General features: G+C 37.2%; 1 protein-coding gene across 6 annotated transcripts in view; it reads left to right on the top strand.

Annotated features, from left to right (window-relative positions):
* LOC125240708 (insulin-like growth factor 2 mRNA-binding protein 1) overlaps nt 1-22,560 on the top strand; it is a 92,265-nt gene that overhangs the window by 42,185 nt on the left and 27,520 nt on the right. Inside the window, exon 1 of one of the 6 annotated variants that reach the window (XM_048148731.1) lies at nt 12,278-12,966. The exons of 2 other annotated variants lie outside the window; for them this stretch is intronic. In XM_048148731.1, coding sequence (XP_048004688.1) covers nt 12,872-12,966 — 95 coding nt within the window. In that variant the 5' untranslated portion in view covers nt 12,278-12,871. Of the gene's footprint in view, nt 1-12,277; nt 12,967-22,560 lie in introns of those variants that run through there. 3 more of the 6 variants (XM_048148727.1, XM_048148732.1, XM_048148728.1) reach the window with 3 other exon arrangements.

The following is a 22,560-nucleotide window of genomic DNA, read 5'->3' as shown; positions in this document are numbered from 1 at the left end:
CCTTGTAAAAATCAACAAAACAAAGCTTTGGTTGCTATAAAGGCTAATAAAACATAAGTTGTCAATAGTTTCCAATACAGTGCTGGATAAAATGCATCATACACCGACATAAAATACATACTTTCTATCATAATTTCTTTACCTTTAAACTTAACGTCACAGCTGTATTGGAAAACTTTTAAGCTAATTTCATGGCGTATAAATATACAGACAATAACATCAATGATCGTACAATTCTGTTTTTACATGGGTATAAAAAAATAAATATCAGTACTTTTGGCTCTGGACAAATTTGATCAAAATTAAAATACGAAGTTATTTCAAGAATAGATCTCATTTTCATTTTTCTTTGAATAAAAAAAATATGTTCAAAACTAAGTAACGCAGTGGTTTTATTTCCCCGTCTTGTCCGCAAAAAAAGTTAATAAAACAAAAATAAAAGGGAAAACTTCGCTGCTAGCATTAGTATGCATTATAGTATTAAATTCCCTTCATCTACAAACCAAATTCAATTTTAATTTTATATTTTTTATCCAAATATAAGAGTTTTAGGAATCGAAAAGTAGAATTACCCATGGACCAGCCGCTGCTGATAGACAGATAAAGTCTAAGAAAATAATTTTTAAGAAAAAAAAACCGTCGCCTTTCGGGTTCTGGTGAAAGCTACTTGCGAATGTTGGATTATGTAGAAATGTGTAAGTATTTTTTTTAAACTGCTTTTAATGCTTTAATTATTAGATGGCAACACCAATGAATATACGTATAACGTTAAGGTTTGAGGAGTTTCCTCAATTCCTCATGAATCCGATTATATTATAAGAAATCGAAGCTTGACAAACTTTGACTTGAAAACTCAATATGCTTAACAAACATAACTAAATAAATGTCACTGTTCTAAACTAAATGCATGCTTTTCTTACAAAAATACCAAAGTCACTATGAGTGTGCCGTTCAGATTTGAGGAGTTCGGTTCTGACTATCATCAATTCATCAGCAGTTCCACTGCACCAAATGTCACTGTTCTGAACGTAAGTGCATGCTGTTCTTATAAAAATACCAAAGTCACTATAAGCGTGCCGTTCAGATTTGAGGAGTTCGGTTCTGACCATCATCAGCAGTTCCACTGTACCAAATGTCACTGTTCTAGACGTAAGCGCATGCTGTTCTTATAAAAATGGCAAAGTCACTATAAGCGTGCCGTTCAGATTTGAGGAGTTTGGTTCTGGCCATCATCAGCAGTTCCACTGCACCAAATGTCACTGTTCTGGACGAAAGTGCATGCTGTTCTTATAAAAATACCAAAGTCACTATAAGCGTGCCGTTCAGATTTGAAGAGTTCCGTTCTGGCCATCATCAGCAGTTCCACTGCACCAAATGTCACTGTTCCGTACCTAAATGCATGCTGTTCCTTTAAAAACACAAAAATCACCATATGTATGTATGCCTTTCAGATTCGAGGAGTTCCCTCGATTTCTCCAGGATCCCATCATCAGAACTGGGTTCTGAGAAAAATGGGACCAATCTGTATGCATATCGTCACTACTTTAAAAAAATCTCGTATCTCGCGATGCTTCTCAAAGTTAAAACGCAGTAAGTCTATATGCATTTCATACATACTTAAATACTACAATTTTCTTTTCATTGACAGACGAAGATACAAGTTTTTTTAAAAGTAGTGACGATATACATTCAATCAAAAAAAAAATTTTTCAAAATCGGTCCAGTAACGACGGAGATATCGAGGAACAAACATAAAAAAAAAAAACATACAGATGACTTGATAACCGTCCTTCTTGAGAGATTTACGCCTGATGTGATAATTCGCCGAGTTTAAAGATAATTCTTTCACTACTGTACGCATATTCAGACTGCTACTTATAATATTATATCAATAGGAACCATGTCCCATGTCCTACCTGAACCTAAATATCTAAACATCCAAATTATAAATTAATCAATTATTTTTGGAGTCGGGGCCAGCTTGCGGAAGGTTTGGTGGGGCAAACAGGCAATAAATAGCAAGGCGAGGAACAGGGCTGGTACCGTGCCCCGTACCGTCTACAAAAATAATTTATTAGTTTATAATTTGGATCTAATCATCATATTATTTTTTGCTTTTTAGTTTTTTATCATTTTTAGGGTTCTGTAGTCAACTAGGAACCCTTATAGTTTCGCCATGTCTGTCTGTCCGTCCGTCCGTCCGTCCGCGGATAATCTCAGTAACCGTTAGCACTAGAAAGCTGAAATTTGGTACCAATATATCAATCACGCCAACAAAGTGCAAAAATAAAAAATGGAAAAAAATGTTTTATTAGGGTACCCCTCCCTACATGTAAAGTGGGGGCTGATATTTTTTTCATTCCAACCCCAATGTGTGATATATTGTTGGATCTGGTATTTAAAAATGAATAAGGGTTTACTAAGATCGTTTTTTGATTATATTAATATTTCCGGAAATAATCGCTCCTAAAGGAAAAAAGTGCGCCCCCCCCCCCCCCCTCTAACTTTTGAACCATATGTTTAAAAAATATGAAAAAAATCACAAAAGTAGAACTTTATAAGGACACTCTAGGAAAATTGTTTTGAACTTGATAGGTTCAGTAGTTTTTGAGAAAAATACGGAAAACTACGGAACCCTACACTGAGCGTGGCCCGACACGCTCTTGACCGGTTTTTTCGTTGTAAAAATATTTTAAGAAAATTTTTATAAATAATACCGCTCCCCCCCCCCCCCTCCTTATCTTATCTCCGAAGTTTACCAACATAAATTTATGAAATTTTTACCAAAAATGGCCTTTACAATGAATATTTCAGGAAAATTTAAATCGTACACGTGTCTTAACTTTTTTTTAATTTATAATAAACCTTTCAAATTTACATTTTGAATTTCAACATCCTTACGCGTGTTTATTGTACCTGTATTTTTTACAAAATAACAATGAAAGTACCTGCTTTCAAATTTTGTACTGAAGTTGTTTCTTGCCTGTAATAAATATGTCTCAGGCTCTTGATTGAAAAATGGTTAAAATCGGTTCTCGCAATAAATAATAAAATTATCCCCAAAACTCATACATACTAGCTTGCGCACATTAGTTTAGGTAAGTACTTAATTTGCCTATAGATGTCGCTGTACGTTGAACGCTCATTTCCTTTTCCTACATAGGAACTTTTATTGCTTATTTTAATACCATGCCATGGCACAATTTCTGTACCTGTTTACATAGCATTAATTTTCTTTTAAGTTCATATTTTTATTGCATCAAAATCACTGTTGATTTCTACTTTCAACACCTTACACTAGGTACTGTATACTTAATGGTGTTGCTAAGGTTGCTACCTATATAGTATTTAGTATGAGTGGCCGGGTAATAGATCAGTCAATAAATGCTCAAAAGGGGTCTAGGTGGAATGGCCGAAAGCAGAAAGTTTCACTACGGGATGTTGTTAGGGATAGTCAGGAGACATACATACTAAAAGTCCTCGGACTTTGGACTTGAGCTCGAAGAGGGGGGGGATGAAAAAGGTCTCATTTTTTGGTTTTTTGCTCATATTTCAAAAACTATGCGTCATACGAAATTTTGGTTTACTACACTTTGAAAGCTTATAAAATTCTCTATAACTTTGATTTAGTAACATCTTTTCTATTCTTAACCGTTATCTAGGTATGAGCTCCTAAAAACTGTCAATTTTAAAAAAAATCGTCATCCCCCCACTTTTTACTTCATACATTGCTCCATATCTTGAAAAATATTTATCTTAGACAAAAGTTTTCTTTCAGAAATCTTGTAGACCATTCAATCACCTTTCATAATATGTGCACATATGCTTATGTGTCACGTACTGTTGAATAATTAAACGACTTTAAAAAAAAAACAATTTTAGCAATTTTTTCAGTGAACGAAATGAAACAACAAATGTATGTGATAAACGTGTAAAATATGTATGTAATGAACTTGATTGTATTACGATGCTGTATAAATGCATTTATACAACAGGTAACAATACACTTAGCTATACATAAAGGCCTTCTCACACCCACATCTACCACTACTACAATCTGTGGTGCACCGGCAAAATATTAACTTCAGTATTTCTTCCGGAGCAGCTGGTGAGTACTTTGGTTTGCACATGAATCAGTAAGTTGCTTTCGTTCCGTGCCCATCCCCATTGCTAAGCATAAATATCGCATCCAAGCCAAGTCTGCACCTGGTGGTATGTGCGGAATGAGTGCTCCATCGCTTCTCCTTCAGTTGGTGGGAGGGACGAAATGTCTTGTTTTACTTTAGATACGGACTGGAGGAAGCGCTGGTATCTAAACTCATACAGAGAGGTCTCGTGCTTTGCTCCATATACCATCTAAAAAAGCAAACACTTTCACTGTCTTTAATGTCAGCAGATGATGCAGAGGTATTTGAAAATACAGGGGTTTTTAAATAAAGTTTGCAGAAACCAACTTACTTCTCCGAAATGCTGCTGAGCTGGTGTCACATCCCGTGAAGGCATGTAGAAAGAGTACGTCCTTTAGGCCTATCTGTAGCATCTCCTGACTCGATAATGGGCGGTAGGGAATTTGCCTCTGTTATAGGTTTAACTAACATAATGTCTTGGTCTGGTGGAGCCCATGCGGACCAACACTGAGGGAGCAGCGATGGAGCACTCATTCCGCACATACCACCAGGTGCAGACTTGGCTTGGATGCGATATTTATGCTGAGCAATGGGGATGGGCACGGAACGAAAGCAACTTACTGATTCATGTGCAAATCAAAAGTACTTAGCAGCTGCTTCGGAAGAAATACTGAAGTTAATATTTGCCGGTGCACCACAGATTGTAGTAGTGGTAGATGTGGGTGTGAGAAAGCCTTTATGTATAGCTAAGTTTATTGTTACCTGTTGTGTAAATGCATTTATACAGCATCGTAATACAATCAAGGTCATTAGTTGTATCAGTATTCCACACTTTTTTTACCTCCCTCCACTATGACTGCACGGGGTACAGTTGTGCATGTGACTTGTCTCAATATACCTACACTGTTCGATATTCAAGAATATGTTAGTTTCATCAGTATACGTCACTTTATTTCCAAAACTAATGCGAATTTCAGCATGAATTTTCCGTGGAAGGTAAATGTACCTAGTAAAATTGAAAATTGTCACTTGTCTCAGTAAGTATACTTAGGAGGTATCGATATACTACTGTCTTCTGGGCCAATTTTTTTTATGTGTAGCTAATTATAATTATTGTTACCTGTTATGTAAGTAAATGCCTTTATACAGCATCGTAATACAATCCAGTTCATTAAATACATACATATTTTACACGTTTATCACATACATATTTACATAATATTTGTTGCTTCTTTTCGTTCACTGAAAAAATTGCTCAGTGACATTTTTTTTTAAAGTCGTATAATTATTCAACGGTACGTGACACATAAGCATGTACACATATTATGAAAGGTGATTGAATGGTCTACAAGATTTCTGAAGAAAACTTTTGTCTAAGATAAATATTTTTCAAGATATGGAGCAATGTATGAAGTAAAAAGTAGGGGGATGACGATTTTTCAAAAATTGACAATTTTTAGGACCTCATACTTAGACAACGGTTTAGAATAGGAGTGATGGCAGGTGGACTAAAATGTTGACCGAATGGTGGCCGCTATCGGATGTAAGAAGCGCCTGGCATCCGTTGGCTCGTTGGGTGGACGACATCCGAAAAACTACGGGGCACTTCTGGATGAGATTAGCCAGTACCGGGATAAGTGGCGTACACGAAGGGGCCTCCCTTCGCTCCCTATGCTCAGCAGTGGGCGATTAATGGCTGAAATGATGATGATGATGATGATTAGAATAGGAAAAATGTTTCTAGATTAAAGTTATAGATGATTTTATAAGCTTTCAAATTGTAGTACACCAAAATTTCGTATGACGCACAGTTTTTGAAATATGAGCAAAAAACCAAAAAATGGGACCTTTTTCATCCCCCCTCTTCGAGCTCAGGTCCAAAGTCCGAGGACTTTTAGTATGTATGTCTCCAAAGTCCGAGGACTTTTAGTATGTATGTCTCCTGACTATCCCTAACAACATCCCGTAGTGAAACTTTCTGCTTTCGGCCATTCCATCTAGAATCGTTCGTTGACCAAGCTATAAGAGTATTGTGCGATTAATGAGTGTGCGTCCGCAGCACGTGCATGTGCGCGGTAGTGGAAGTGGTTTATGCCCGCCCGCGCCTGTGCACACTTCTGCCCGGTGTGTTACTATCACGACGCGCACTACAACGGGAACCACCGCTAATTACTTGTTTACTTTATTGCTGAAGCTGACATTGCTTTCACGAGTTTAAAGTGGTAAACTGGGTAATAAGTAGGTACCTCGATAAGGGAGGCCTATTGTAAGTGAGGGTGGTCTGTCGAAGTAAGCAAGGGCGTTTTCTCTCCTTGGATCGACGTCTCGACTACTTAATTTTAAGGTGAAGCGGGACACGAGGCGGATGACGCCTGTACCAGACGAAGTAGGCGGTGTCGGGCGACCGCCCTCCGCGGGCCCCGGGCGAACGCTGTAGAAAACGCATGGGCGCGGGGCGCCGTGGCACGGACCCAGTAACAAATATACTTCACGAACTGCTATTGCTTTTAGTGATTAGAACACGGTTGACTAATGTCGATAAGATATGTGTAATAAAATCGAAAATCAAAACATACGGAACTTAGATAACAGTAATTTATTTTAAATTCCACGAAAGAACAAAACAGAGTTCCCTATTGGGTCACTTTTGTATCCGCCTAGAGCTATGAAATTGGACAAATAATATCGTCTAACGGTAAAAGAGAACGTAAAAATCTAAATTTAGATTTAAATTTCTACGTTCACTAAGTTTACTTATTTTTAAAAAAAATGTGCGTTTGAGTCCCTCACACTTCTTGTCCTAAGTGTGCGATACGATTTGTATGCAATACGTTTTCTATGAATTATCATCTTAATCGTCAATGGACCAACAATATCAACATTCAAGTTAAAAATGTTAATAGCGTCGTTCACCATTGTATCAACATCGAATTTCCTGACAACCAATTGTTTGTAATAATAATAACTATCTCTGATTGGTCGAATGCAGAAAATGTTTCAGATGCAGAAAAATTTGCCAGGTATTGCAAATTAGTATAGAACTTGTCTGAAGTTCTATTTTTGAAATTATTACAGTTGTCTACAGTGAACTGTAATGAAATATTATAGTTATCATGTGTCAAAGAATATCCAACACTGAAGTTAGCTCTTATAAATAGTTTAGTCTGTGGTGTCCTAATTGACAGATTAAGGCTTGCCACAGACAGTCTTAAAAATTCATAATCTTAAAAAAAATTGTATGCAAACTGACAGTTCAAACTGACACTGACAGATCTGTCAGTGTCAATTCGCATACAATTTTTTTTTAAGATTATGAATTTTTAAGACTGTCTGTGGCAAGCCTAAAAGTCGACGAGGAGAAAAAATATTATTACCAAAATGTATACGATTATTACGAATCGATTTAAATTTTGTAAAGAATTTAAAAAAAATGTTTAGATGGCACTATTCAGCACACTATCAAAAAGGGTGGTGTGTATACTATTTTTCTCTTCGACGGGGCCGGAAAGCGGTAACTTCGTTTAGCACATCGGCCGGAGAATTTTCTAAACTAGTTTTCGTACAAAGTTAAAAAACGTTTAAAAAATCAAAAGTATCTTTTTTTTCTTACTTATTAATTGGGTCGACTCATTCGTGTTTCGTCACGTTCTCACGTTCCTAAATTTGTCCGATTCTGCTTTCGTCATACATTCTTCATTCGTCAACTTGGTCTGCAGTCATTACCTATCGTCTTTGACCATAATGAGTTGTTGGCACTTGTTTTATTTTCGACTAAATCGTTTTTCGTCATTTCGTATTTGGTCATATTCTAAGTAGGTACCTACCTAAGACTACGGAAAAACACGAAAAACATAGATTTAACAGCGAACATGTCGAAAGAAGATTATGACGAGTAAAGAGCGAGACAGATTAAAAGATGAACAACGAAATTGACCGTAGTTGAGAAATCCCATCGTCGATCGTGACGAATAAAGAATGACTGACGAAAGCAGAATCGAACAAATTTAGGAACCTGACGAAAAACGAACGAGACGACCCAAGAGTATATTTACCAGAAATATAATTATATTTTCCAACGGAAAGTCGGATTACCTAAATTACCTACGTAATTTATTGTAAATAAAGGCCATGCCAGGATAAGCTAAGTGAATCTGCCCCCAGCGAGTTTTGGCTTGAATTTTTTTTCATTGATTCGTCTTTGCATTAGTACCGAGTGTGCCAAATTTCAGCTCCCAAAACTTTATAAAAAAAAAAAAAAAATTAATCTGTTTATTTCTAAGAAACGTACATGCATTTATAACATACTTAACTGCTAATCTTAAATTGAAAAGATTATTTGATTGTGTGATATAATTGTCCTACCTACGTGCACAATATACGTGACGCGCGTCAAAATCGGCCGCCCAGAAAAAAAAATATCGAAGAAAGTTCAAATTTGTTTTTTTTTAAACTACTAAACTATAAAGTTTTGGGAGCTGAAATTTGGCATACTCGATACTAATACAAAGACGAATCAATAAAAAAAAATTCAAGCCAAAACTCGCTGACGCTGAGGGCAGATTCACTTAGCTTATCCTGGCATGGCCTTTTTAAACCACTCCTTTCGAGGAAACCACTCTTTTCTGAGGAATTATTAAAAAAAGAGATTAAATAAAGGTTCTCGTTCCTTCTGCGGGTATGTTGATACTTGCGCTTATGTCACTCAATAGTGTTGATTTAAGTAGCATCCTTACGACACTTGCGTTCGTGGCTGTATAGCCCAATTCGAGAGAGGATCCCTCGTCCACACACACGGCAGGTGTATGCTCCCCCAGGTGGGGGATTAGATGCATGGTCGTGACGCCTCATGCGTTTATCATTTAAAGAGGAGAACCAGGCATTGTCGTGCTTGGATTGATCGTCATGGACAATACGACGCCACGTGGGTCTGTCTTCGGCCAGTCGTTACTTAGGTGTACACTTCTAATGCTTAACCTTTATTTAGGGTTGACAAAAATCAAGTGGTACCAATACCAACTCTAATTATTGCTTAATATGTAAAGCCTGACCAGAAATATATGACTACACGTTATGTTGCGGAAAATCATCAGAACTATTTTCTTCATACTACTGAAATGTCACCCTATACATCAGAATAGCTGCGCCCGTTTGACAATAGTCATATATTTCTGGTCAGGCTTAATTAGCAAGTCGCAATGCGAGCCGAACGGAACCGGAATCGCCTGAAAGGAACAGTGTTCGACTGTTTCTAATATTGGCAATGGTAACCTCGTAAAGGCACTATCTATACTATACACGGATAGCATTCAAAACGACGACCGGTTTGGCCTAGCGTAGTTGGTAGTAGCGTGGCTTGCAAAGCTGATGGTTCTGGGTCAGAAATTTACGGTAAGTTTTTTTTAATAATAAATAGGCTTACTCTTGGCCACAGACTAGCCGAAGGCAAAGGCGTGCGTGGCCTACGATGGAGTGAGCTCGCTCAGAAGATGCCTGTTAACTCTTGATTTGAAGCTTAGGTTAGCTAAGTTTGTTTGATTGTGTGATATGAGGGTCAAGTCATGGTACTCACGATACGTATTTACCTATGTCGTTGTCTTTCTCACATTAGAAGACTTCTTGAGCTTACCGCGGGACTCAATCTGTGTAAGAATCTCCTATTTATAACCTACTAGCTTTTGCCCGCGGCTTCGCTCGCGTTAGAAAGCGACAAAAAGTAGCCTATGTCACTCTCCGTCCCTTCAAGTATCTCCTCTTAAAAAATCACGACTGTTCGTCGCTCCGTTTTGCCGTGAAAGACGGACAAACAAACAGACACACACACTTTCCGATTTATAATATTAGTATGGATATAAGGCCAGAATCGGGTGTCTATAATCGTTAAATTTTTTTGTTTACAAGGTTGTAATTTTTGAATGATACGAGGGGCGTTCAATAAGTAATGATAATGAGTATTAAAACGAATGTAAGTATCCTTATATTTTTATAATTAAAAGTAACTCTTTTGTGATTTATTTACATATTCAATTTTTTCAATTATTATTTTTTTGCCTCCTTTAAAAATTAATATCTTAACGATAGTCTAAATACCATGTCAGTAAGCACTTCACTTCATTATACTTCAGAGTAGCGATTATTTTACAATTTTATTTAAAGGTCTGGTATAAAATATTAATGATCCTTATATTACCTTCATTATTAGGTATGTCACTTGTAGCTTTAAATACACTAACTTGAGCAGCACCCTTGGCAATTTGAGGGTTCGGCCTTGTCGACTGTCATTTTGAAGGCCAAAAACATTATTATTTGTTTGTTTAAAATGTTCTTATTGTAACTAATCATTTTTTTAATATTAAAATGATTGTATGTTCTTCTTTAATACTAACGTAATTTTGTTTCCAATCTATATTCTCAATTTTCGTGATAATCTGTAAAAATCGTGAACGTGACCCAAAACGGCACCTAGAGTTTTTTTGGATACCATACCCTTTGAAAATGTATCTATACGAACTTTTTTTTATTGATGTTACTAACAAAGGATAAACCCAGCTTTAATTTAAAGTATGATTATTTTTGATATTCATGTCAGAAATGAACTCACGACATGTCAAATATTCATGACAACATGCTCTTATTTTACTGAAAATTTTCATTCCCCACCTTGTGTCAATTATTTACATATCAAAGAAAAACAAATGAAAGTAGTAAAAATTTGAATTATGCAATTTCACTTTAATGAGTACTGCTACATGGACAAGTTAAGAAAAATTGAATCAAGATACAGGAACATATCCATTCTCATTACTTTTTGAACGTCCCTCGTAAGTCAAATAAACCACCTATATCCGTGACTGGGCGGCATTGTTTGGCTTGAAGGTGAATGCAGCGAAGACACAGGGTGACAGGTGATTATACTGGGTAGCCCTTGTTTTATCCCCAAGTTGACTGGCCGGATAGTGCCTAAAATGTTCTATGATAGAATTCATATTCCTCTATCCTCTACCGTAAAGAATTTGGGTATTATCATGGACCAGACATTTTCCTGATCATCTCATGTTGCCGATGTCAGCAAGACTTTTTGGGTCGCTTCGCTCTCTGTGGCGTCTTCAAAACTTCAGCTTCGTACGAAGGTCATCCTAGCCCGCTCTCTCTTGTTTCCCCTTCTGGACTATGAGGACAACGTGACTGTAGATCTCAATGAGGACTCCTTAATAAGATGGAGCGCCTGCAGAATGTCTGCATAAGTTATATATTTGGTTTGCGGAAATTTGACCATATTTCGTCAATCCGTGAGCAGCTCGAGCAGCCTTATCCGCCGTCTCAGAGACTTGCACAAACTAATCACACTATCCCTCCTTTTCAAGGTGCTGTTCTACCCTTCCTCCCAGCCTTACCTCAAGGAACGGTTCCGGTTTTTGGCGGAAAGCAGTGACCACCGGTTGCTCTAGTGAGGATCTTTCGCTTACGATCCCTTCCCATAGACACCGATCGTACGACAAATCAGTCACAGTATATTCTGTGAAGCTATGGAATGCGTTGCCAGCTCCGCTGAGACAGTGTCAGTCAGTAGCATCGCTGAAGGCAAAATTAAAGACATTATGGCTTTCACATGAAAAATGAAAACTAATAAGAAAAATAAAAACTGGGCCGTGTGCGGTTATTATTATTTTGATATATTTATTGTATATATAAACAAGTATTATTTATGTATTTATACGTATTTTATTCATTTTTGGAGTAGGGATGTATATGTGTAAAGATATGTTGTTAGGTACTTTGTATTATATGCCGATGCACTTTAGTTGTGTTGTCTACCATCTCCTATTTTCCTTTCAGTTATTCTAAGGTTAGCTGGAGGAGATCCCTTTAACCATTATAATTATTCACTGTACTTGTAATTTGTTCTGTGGAATATTGTTTACTACTACTACTAATTTTAATATACATTTTTACAAGCCTCAGATGAAAGGATAATACTAAAACATTAAAGATAAAACCACCAGTTCCTATTACTAATCTCGATACAAGTTAATCGATACACGCGCCTCACTAACTCTCACGCTCGCGCTCCCCTCGGGCCCCGAACAGAACCACGCCCAGCGCGCGCATTCTCAAACAAAATCTGCACGAAATGGATGCACAGAAAATCGACTCTGCGAGGCGGCGTTGTCGTCTGTTTAGTTTAGTCACACACGCGAAGTACCACATAAGTTAGCTAATAGCTTAGCCAAGCAGCTCAGTTGAGAAGTGATCTTGATAGCCGGCACACCGTACAGTTACACACGGCGCACACGTGGTACTCGCGTCCATCCCTTCTCCTCCGAATCGTTTACCGAGCGAGTCCGCCGCTCGCTCGGCAAAGCGACGCCGCTGTCCGCCGATCACTCCGTCGTCACCGGTCGCATTCCGTGCCGTACCTTGCTTACTTCGGACCATACGTATTATGTAATACAAAAATAAACAGATACGTTGAATACCAAGCAACCACGTGTATGTACACACCGGCCGGCATACCACCGGAAGTATCCTCGCGACGCTCGGCAGTATCCTGCTCTGGATACGAGGACGAAGAGCGTCTTGACTCTGGTCGGTGACTGGAACTAGTCCCTTCCCAATTTCCGACGGATTCCACATTTACCCAGGATTTTATGGAGGACGTGAAATTTTGACAGTGTTTTTATAGAAATTCAAAATTCTACCTGTTCAGTATTTTACCGAAGTAATTGTGTTTTGAATAATTAAGTGAAATGTCGAATTCCGTGGAGCAGCAGTTCAGCGAGCTTAATTTATCACAAGAAGATCATGATCAAATATTTGAACAAGACGATTCCCAAGATCTAAGGTTAGTACTATACAAAATAGTATTTTGTTACTTAATCAATGTATAAAAGTCGTACACTGTCGGTTTTTTAAATTCTGAATACATTACAATCACCAGCCCTTTCATCTTAACAGCTTAATCATCTCATCTGTCGTCTTCTTTCTTCATTAAATCGAACGACATCAAATTATGAGAGTAGGTAACATCATAATAGGTATAAAATATGATATACAGTGTGTAAGCCTTATATGGGCGATAAGTTAAGCCTGACATGTAATACATTAGCGTTACCATTAATGAAATGTAATAAAATACTCAATTACCCCAAACTTATTTTTTTAAAGTACGCAATAATTCTCAGTTCAGTTCAGTTTTTAAAATTAAATGGCTTCAGTCCATTGGGACTATTTCGCCAGTGTCAAGGTGATATGAGCTAATATTAGTAATTTTTGTACAGTAAGTACGACATTGTACGGTGACTTAGCACTTGTAAATTGATAGCTAGATTTTACAAGAGCACGTGGACTACCGGCCGTTTACGACAAAAAAGAGGCTAAACGCGTTTCGAGAACAATTCTTCATCAGCTTCTCACTACACCATTAGTTTACTGCATAATAAGCTATCAATATTACACTTTAAACAACATTAATGAGTAAAAGAAAAATAAATTATTCACGACACGAAACCGCTAAGATGGCGTCCCAACCGGAAGTCGCAATAATTCTCAGCATACTGTAAACATGGTTGCGATGACAGTGACAGACTGACAGTCTATGACAACTGTCAACCATATTATTTTTTTGCATTATAAATACTACATATTTGTTTGTGTTACATGATAACTATGAGGTTATTCTACTTAAAAATACGCCATTTACAGTTAGTAGAAAAACAGTAAGTAATGTGAAAATACGTTAATAAATAGTAAAAAAAAAAAGTTTCGCTAAATTTCCTCATCTGCGGGCCGATTCATGAGTCTCACGTGTTCGAATTTAGAAAATTGTCACTGAAAATAATAAGCAAGTCACCGTTTTCAACCGGTATTTTAGTGACAAAATCCCGTATGCGAGATTCAAAAATCGCCCTCCTGGGTGGCTAGCCGAATGGCACAATCGCTCACGAAACGAAGCGCTAGTAGATATCTATCTCTATCGCGCTTGCGTATTGGCGCGACAGAGCCAGCGGCGTATCGCTTTCGTTTGGCGTCGGAGAAATGCCATTCGGCTACGGGGCCTGGTACTAATATTTTAGTTTCTATTGGCCTCAGAAATGCGTGGTTAAAATCTCTCGCAATGCTCTCGACCTCGAGGACCGTTGACCGTGTATACCGTACCGTCATAACCCAGCTTAATATACCTAGTCGGGTCATACTCACAAATGTTTTTTTTTATGGGATAGGATAGGAGGCAAACGAGCGGACAGGTCGCCTGATGGTAAGCGATCACCGCCGCCCATGGACACCCGAAACACCTATTAATCTTATATCTTTAAACGAACAATTCTTGTATTATTATTTATTTATATACATATACGAAATTTTTCATGTGGGGATGAGGGTGAAAGATCGATCTAGCTTAGGTCGATAGTTCACTATCTTATGTTTATCATAGAAATATGATCATAGGTCTATGTATGCCTCCCTTTTTCTTCAACGTGAAGAAAAAGGACGGCATGTTGCCTATGATCATATTTCTATGATAAACATATGTGAGTGAGTTTAGTAAAACCAAAACCATATATAACCCCGTATAGACAGATAAAGTCTAAGAAAAAAACGTACCTCAGTATCAGTACCATACAGAAAAAGGTACGGTGGCCTAGATGGCATTACCTTTGGGGTACGCTCGGCTAGATGGCGCAAATATTAATATATGACATTTTAACACATATCAAGCTAAGAATATGGGCCAAATTGTCAATACTGAGGTTCAAAAGCTTTAAGCCTGTGTCAAGAGATGGCAGTCTATGCACTGTTATTACACATTTTACTTCGACAGTAACTCTCTATAATATTGAAATGAAATGAAATGAAAATTATTTATTTGAAACAACAGCATACTTTGTACAATTATTGCAGTTATGACAATTAATAAATTGTTCCAAAAAGGATTCCACTCGATCCTCTTTGGTAAAACGTCCCACTTTGTCGGTTCTAGTTACGGAGCTACGGGCAGTTTAGTGAAATATGGCAACACCTGTGGTTTTCAATAAAAACTGATTAATAAGACTGTAATAAAGTTATTATTTTGATGCAGGTGCACAAGGGCCTCAAAGTTTAGTGCCGACCGTCCCACTTTGTCGGTTACATAAAAAAATCGTGGATATCATACTTGTGACTGTTTAAGGGCAAAACTTCTTACTTTTTCAATGAGTAGTTGTAATATAACAAAACTCAAGCTATATCTTTTGGTGAAAGAATTATGTCTGTATGTTCAATAGTTATTTTTTTTTTTATTTATTCAAGTATTGCAAAGGTGAAAAACGACTACTGTTAAACTTTGGGACGGCAAAAAACAAACTTGTACTTTGAAGTTATGGAGTGACGGGTATCAAATGAATTGCCACACTTTAAGAATTTCAAATTAGTCAAAATTGGTAGTTTGAATATAAAAGTATTTTAACGCTAAAAAGATAGAATTAGTTCTGTGGATCCCTTTATTCAAAAATATAATTTATTACACAAGTATTATGTAAGCACTAGAGATGGGCCGAATACGGACTTTGCCGAATACGAATATTCGGCCGAACATTCGGTTCAGCTGTTACCGAACCGAACATTCCGCCGAATATTCGGTTCTGCCGTATTTTAAATCCTGGCTTAGATTTAAAAACTTCTCATTGATTGGTAATGGGTACATGTATCTTACTAAGGCTATTAATGTTCCTATAATTTAGTGCATGAGTAAATTTTGGTTTTTGTTTCTTAAGCTATGTTATTTTTACTTTTTTAACTTTATTGTATTTTTATTTTAACGCATCTTTAACTCCCTTTGGTAGGTAGTTCCTTAGAATGCTGAAATACGAGTATGTAGGAAGTCGTTATCAGATGAATTACGAAACAACTTTTACTATTTATTTACTTTGTTTATTCGGTAAATGTTCGGCAATGTAACCGAACTATTCGGCCGAATACGAACATTGAAAAATAATAAATAAATAAATATTGGGGGAGGGGGGGGTTTGTAAATATAATAAATCTGCTTACATAATATTTGAACGACCCCCGTAGATCTTCGCGATATTATACGCCGTGTCTTGCGTGGGCGTCGCTGTCGCGTCTCATACTTCCATATCGATAAGGTTTGATTTCGTATGCGTCGCATCGCCGTCGCGCGACCATCGCGCGACCGTCGCCCACGCAAGCCACGGCGTTAGAAAACGCAAAAGTGAAAATATTTTGTTCTTTTAGTAAAATTATCACATTCAAGTCACGTAGTCTTTAGTGCCATACGCGCTATTATTAAAAAAAAACCAAAAACTGTCTCGACAATAACATTTTACTTTAACCCTTAAATGCGTGAATTTTTCTTTTAACGAGATATGAATATGTGATAGACAATGGTTTTCTGACTCTAGGAAAAATAATAAAAAAATATTTAAGATCGATTTTTATACTAAATCGGTGTTAAGTTAAATAGACCAAATCATATTTATAAATATTTCGTTATTGGTAAGTTTTATTTTAAAAAAATGACTACTATTAAAAAGGTACACTATTTGTGAAACCCCTATGATAAAATGTTTAAACATAAACTAATTACTAACTTCGAAAAAATCGGCCTAAATCACATACTAAAAATCGCCATCATCCTGTTTTTTTACACTTTTCCGCCATTTCATCGTAATCCTTAAATAATAAATAGTAAATCATTATATTATTTAATTTATTTAATTGTTTATTAAATAGTAATAAGTAATGAATAATAATTAAGCAATAAATGTGATTGTGGATAGCTACATATAGAGCCACGGGCCATCAAATATATGATGCATATATACATCACCATGCATTTAAGGGTTAAAGGTAATTTTGATATGACTTGAGATTAATACCTAATCCTAATACCTATTGTTTAAAACAGACTTTTAAACTCTTTATCCCACACATTTTCATGAATACTAATTTGAAAAACATGACAGCTATGATTTACAAGCTGATGTTATACTTGTATTCAATTTTCAGCATGTGGACCACTAAACCGACAAAGTGGTCACTAAACTTGAGTCGAAAATAAATTCAGTTCAAATTCCGTAAAAATAGATCAAACAAACGACATTAGTATCAATGACTATTATGTTAATAATAACAAACCTTACAGAAAAATCACTAGCAACTTTATTTGCATAAAAAAGTACTTAATATTTGATGTTTTCATACTTTTTATGCTTGATCAGTATGTTTTTAAGTAATCATATGTTTTAAATTGATATACACAGGTAATTTGTATTTTTTTAATAGTATAATTTTCAAGTATATTTTAAGAAAAAAAGTAACTAAATGTAATTGTACAATTATTGTTCGAAAAATTAAGTCATGTTTTCTTCTTTGTTGCCTGATGTTCCGATCTTCCGATGTTCCGATGTCTTGGTCTGATGGTGGCACTTGTTGATCAAGGTTTATTGTTTGGGAAATTTACTAAAAATACGGTAGATTGGGTATCAGCGTAATTCGTCCCATTCGTTTTTCGTTCATTTCTTATGTTCGTCACGCATTCTTTATTCGTCTCGATCGCTATATGTCCCTATCGTCTTAAGTCCAATTATGTAACCTGTCTCTTTCTTAATAAGTCTTTTTCGTTTTTCGTCACGGTCTTCCTATTTTGGTCTCATTCACTTATTCGTCTCATTTTTTTTCATGCATTCGTTATTGGTCACATTCGTGATTAGTCTCATTCATTTTCAGTCTAATTCTAAGTTCGTTACATTCGTTTTGCGTCTCGGTCGCTATTTGTAACTGTCTTTTTCCGTCAATCTTAATTATATCTTATTGGCCGAGTGATCGCCATAATTTCATAGTAGTTTGACATTTAAAATAACACTTTGAATTCTGACAGTTCATTTGCTTGGAAATGCTAACGAGGTCTGACTCTAGTTATACAATCTGCGTCATATCAAAATCTATGAATGCTGCAGTGAATGGATGTTATAACACAACATTTATAATAAAAGAAACCACCCGATATTACATTCCACGCGTAAGTTTAATGTGATATCTTTACGAAATTGTAAATACTAAAATTGGAATTTTCGTCGTCCGCCATTTCTTATAAATGTTGCCAGTCCAATGATTATATTTTTTCGACAAATGATGATTAAAATATAAGTAATAACAATTTTAGGTTCTTTGTATGTATATTTAAAGAAATATACGTTTTAAAATAAAAAAATATTTTTCTGAGTTTTCTCAAAGTCATATCTTATATATCTTGTTGTTTTATCGAAATTCTAATTCTAGCTAAGAATTTTAGCATAATGTTTTAGATTTCCGACTGATCCGCTTCTGTTTGCGACACGTACGAATGTCATGCTGCTCGTATTTCAGTCAGGCTCAGCCAGCTCAGTACAAGAAGTACTGGATTGACTGAACTAGCATGACAAATACGAACGTTTCCGGAAAAATACGAAGGAAAAGCTTTTCGCACTACGTCTGTATAAGGGACCGGCCACACTTAAGAGACGCATGTCCTGAGGTGCGGAACGGACGTCCGCGCCACGCCGCCTGAATGTAATTCAAAAAACGTCTCCTCAGTACATTTTGTATAGGAAGGACGTAAGGCACCGGCCACACCAGACCGTCGCGTGTCTCGGGGCGCGCAACGGGCGTCCGCGCCACGCCACCTGAGTGTAATTCAAAAAGCGTCTCCTCAGTACATTTTGTATAGGAAGGACGCCACCTGGGGCGCGTCTTACGTCTTTCCTATACAAAATGTACTGAGGAGACGTTTTTTGAATTACACTGAAGCGGCGTGGCGCGGACGCCCGTTGCGCGCCCCGAGACACGCGACGGTCTGGTGTGGCCGGTCACTAAGACGCGCCCGCCCGTTTTTTGAATTAAATTCAGGCGGCGTGGCGGAGACGTCCGTTGCGCGCCCCGAGACACGCGACGCTTAAGTGGGAACGCTGCCTAACTTCACCGTTTTTAGGGTTCCGTAGTCAACTAGGAACCCTTATAGTTTCGCCATGTCTGTCTGTCCGTCCGTCCGTCCGTCCGTCCGTCCGTCCGTCCGTCCGTCCGTCCGTCCGTCCGTCCGTCCGTCCGTCCGTCCGTCCGCGGATAATCTCAGTAACCGTAAGCACTAGAAAGCTGAAATTTGGTACCAATATGTATATCAATCACGCCAACAAAGTGCAAAAATAAAAAAATTGAAAAAAATGTTTTATTAGGGTTCCCCTCCCTACATGTAAAGTGGAGGCTGATATATTTTTTCATTCCAACCCCAACGTGTGATATATTGTTGGATAGGTATTTAAAAATTAATAAGGGTTTACTAAGATAGTTTTTTGATAATATTAATATTTTCGGAAATAATCGCTCCTAAAGGAAAAAAAAGTGCGTCCCCCCCCTCTAACTTTTGAACCATATGTTTAAAAAATATGAAAAAAATCACAAAAGTAGAACTTTATAAAGACTTTCTAGGAAAATTGTTTTGAACTTGATAGGTTCAGTAGTTTTTGAGAAAAATACGGAAAACTACGGAACCCTACACTGAGCGTGGCCCGACACGCTCTTGGCCGGTTTTTAAATAGTCTTACGCCGTGGCTTGCGTGGGCGACGGTCGCGCGATGGTCGCACGATGGTCGCACGACGGCGATGCGACGCATACGAAATCAAACCTTATCGATATGGAAGTAGACGATGCGATGAGACGCGACGGCGACGGTCGCGCGACCGTCGCCCACGCAAGACACGGCGTTAGACTTAGTTAATTTTCAATTGTCATTTTTCCTCATTTACCTGCTGACTTGACCACGAACTATAAAAGGGTTTGAAAGTCGAAATAAACTCATTAATCTCATTGTACGCGATATGTCCACAGTTTTATTTCATGTGTGAATATCGCGCTAATAATCAATATAATAAATTAAAAAATAAGCGCGTTACAAAACACGGAGAAACTAAAAAGCCAAAAATAATAAACCTTTCAATTCAGATTTCTTATCGTATTGCAATAAGCTAAACATCCAAATTATAAACAAATCAATTATTTTTGTAGTCGGTACCAGACCTGTTCGTCGCCTTGCTATTGCCTGTTTGCCCCACCCAACCATACACAGGCTGGTACCGACTCCAAAAATAATTGATTTGTTTATAATTTGGATGTTTAGCTTATTGCAATACGATAAGAAATCTGAATTGAAAGGTTTATTATTTTTGGCTTTTTAGTTTCTCCGTGTTTTGTAACGCGCTTATTTTTGAAGGCGGTTTTATTTTTTGTTAAAAAGTTTATTTATTTGTTGATTTTTAGTGGTTCCTAGTGATATTATATGTATCAGTCCGAATACATGTACAGTAGTGAAAGAATTATCCTTTAACTCCTAACCATTGAGGAGTTGACCTTCCATCATCAGCTCAGTTGATTTTTAGTGGTTCCTAGTGATATTATATGTATCAGTCCGAATACGTGTACAGTAGTGAAAGAATTATCCTTTAACTCCTAACCATTGAGGAGTTGACCTTCCATCATCAGCTCAGCCACATAAAATTATTACCATCAGACGTAAATACTGGTGTACCTTTGAAAAATAGACTAAAAACATTACATGTGCCTATAACATTTGAAGAGTTCCCTCGATTTCTCCAGGATCCCATCATCAGACCCTGACTTGGTGCCAATGGGACCATCTCGGGGTTATACCGGTTCGATCAAAAAAAAATTTTGAAAATCGGTCCACGATTCTCGGAGATATCGAGTAACATACATACAAAAAAAAAAAAAAAAAAAAAAAAAAAAAAAATTCAGTCGAATTGAGAACCTCCTCCTTTTTTGAAGTCGGTTAAAAAGTAACTGTGCTTTACACATGAACGCACCGCGCCTGCGGTACGTTCATGTGTAAGCACATTCATGTGCGGTGCGGTAGAGTCCTGGTACGGTCATGTGTTAGCACTATAATGACACTCCCAATTTGTAGATGTTAAAAACAAATCGATAGCATAAGTAGAACAGTTCTTAAGATATTTAGAAATTGACAGACGGATAGAGTCGCACCATATCAAAAGGGTTCCTGCTGTACCCGTTTGTACCCTAAAAACGTATTTTTACGTTCCCTTACTTACCCGGTTACTTCAGATACTTAATAATAGGTAACCAAACGGAAATTTATTTGTATAGGTACTAGGGTGGAGCGAAAAAACACGTTTCTGGAATTAGCAAATCTAATAGTTATCATTCATTGCCCCTTAGTCTATGAAACCTATGTGCAAATTTTCAGCTTTTTAAATCAACATCTTCAGCCTCCGCATTAGGTTTGAAATTTTGAAAATCTCATACAAACCTGAAAATTCAACTTTCAGATAAAAAAAATTTTTCGGCAGTATTATGTTCAGTATACATTATTATTGATACATATTATTACTAGAAAACTACCAAAAGTTGCGAAAATAGCGTTAAAAATCGCCAATTTTCAGTATTTTAGTGGCTATTTTGGCCAATGTACTGAAACTAGGCAAACTTTGGCGATTTTTGACGCTATTTTCGCAACTTTTGGTAGTTTCTTGTAATAATATGTATCAATTATGTATACTGAACATAATACTGCCAAAAAAATTTTTTTATCTGAAAGTTGAATTTTCAGGTTTGTATGAGTTTTTCAAAATTTCAAACCTAATGCGGAGGCTGAAGATGTTGATTTAAAAAGCTGAAAATTTGCACATAGGTTTCATAGACTAAGGCAGCGTTCCCACTTATGCGTCGCGTGTCTCGGGGCGCGCAAGGGGCGTCCGCGCCACGCCGCTTAAGTGTAATTCAAAAAACGTCTCCTCAGTACATTTTGTATAGGAAAGACGTAAGACGCGCCCCAGGTGGCGTGGCGGCGGCGGGGCGCGCGCCGCGCCGCTTGGCGGCGCGCCTTACGTCCTTCCTATACAAAATGTACTGAGGAGACGCTTTTTGAATTACACTCAGGTGGCGTGGCGCGGACGCCCTTTGCGCGCCCCGAGACACGCGACGCATAAGTGGGAACGCTGCCTAAGGGGCATTGATTGATAACTATTAGATTTGCTAATTCCAGAAAAGTGTCTTTTCGCTCCACCCTAATAGGTACTTAATATGTAAATAAATAACTATATTTTAAAAATTTATTAATTTAACCATTTTGCACCAAATACACAAAAAAGACTTGAATAATCTTACTTACAACATTTCCATGGAACACACACGAAACGACTTTGTAAAAATCTCAACTTTGAGGGAAATCATTTCACATCGATCGTGTTTTGGCTTCGTTGTTGGCCGATGAGTTGCATGGAAACTATCATTCTAGTGTGTAATATTTCTATGACTTTGTTGATTGTATAATTGTATTAGTGATGGAGTCATCAATATAGCCTTCTGCAACAGTAGATGACCTATTAACCTCTCCATGTCGCTTGAGGGTTAAAATATCTACTCCAGAAT

Source organism: Leguminivora glycinivorella, chromosome Z, assembly GCF_023078275.1.
Source record: "Leguminivora glycinivorella isolate SPB_JAAS2020 chromosome Z, LegGlyc_1.1, whole genome shotgun sequence".
Classification (NCBI taxonomy): Eukaryota; Metazoa; Arthropoda; class Insecta; order Lepidoptera; family Tortricidae; genus Leguminivora; species Leguminivora glycinivorella.
Note: the sequence above shows the minus strand (reverse complement) of the source record. Positions and strands in the feature narration are given on the sequence as shown.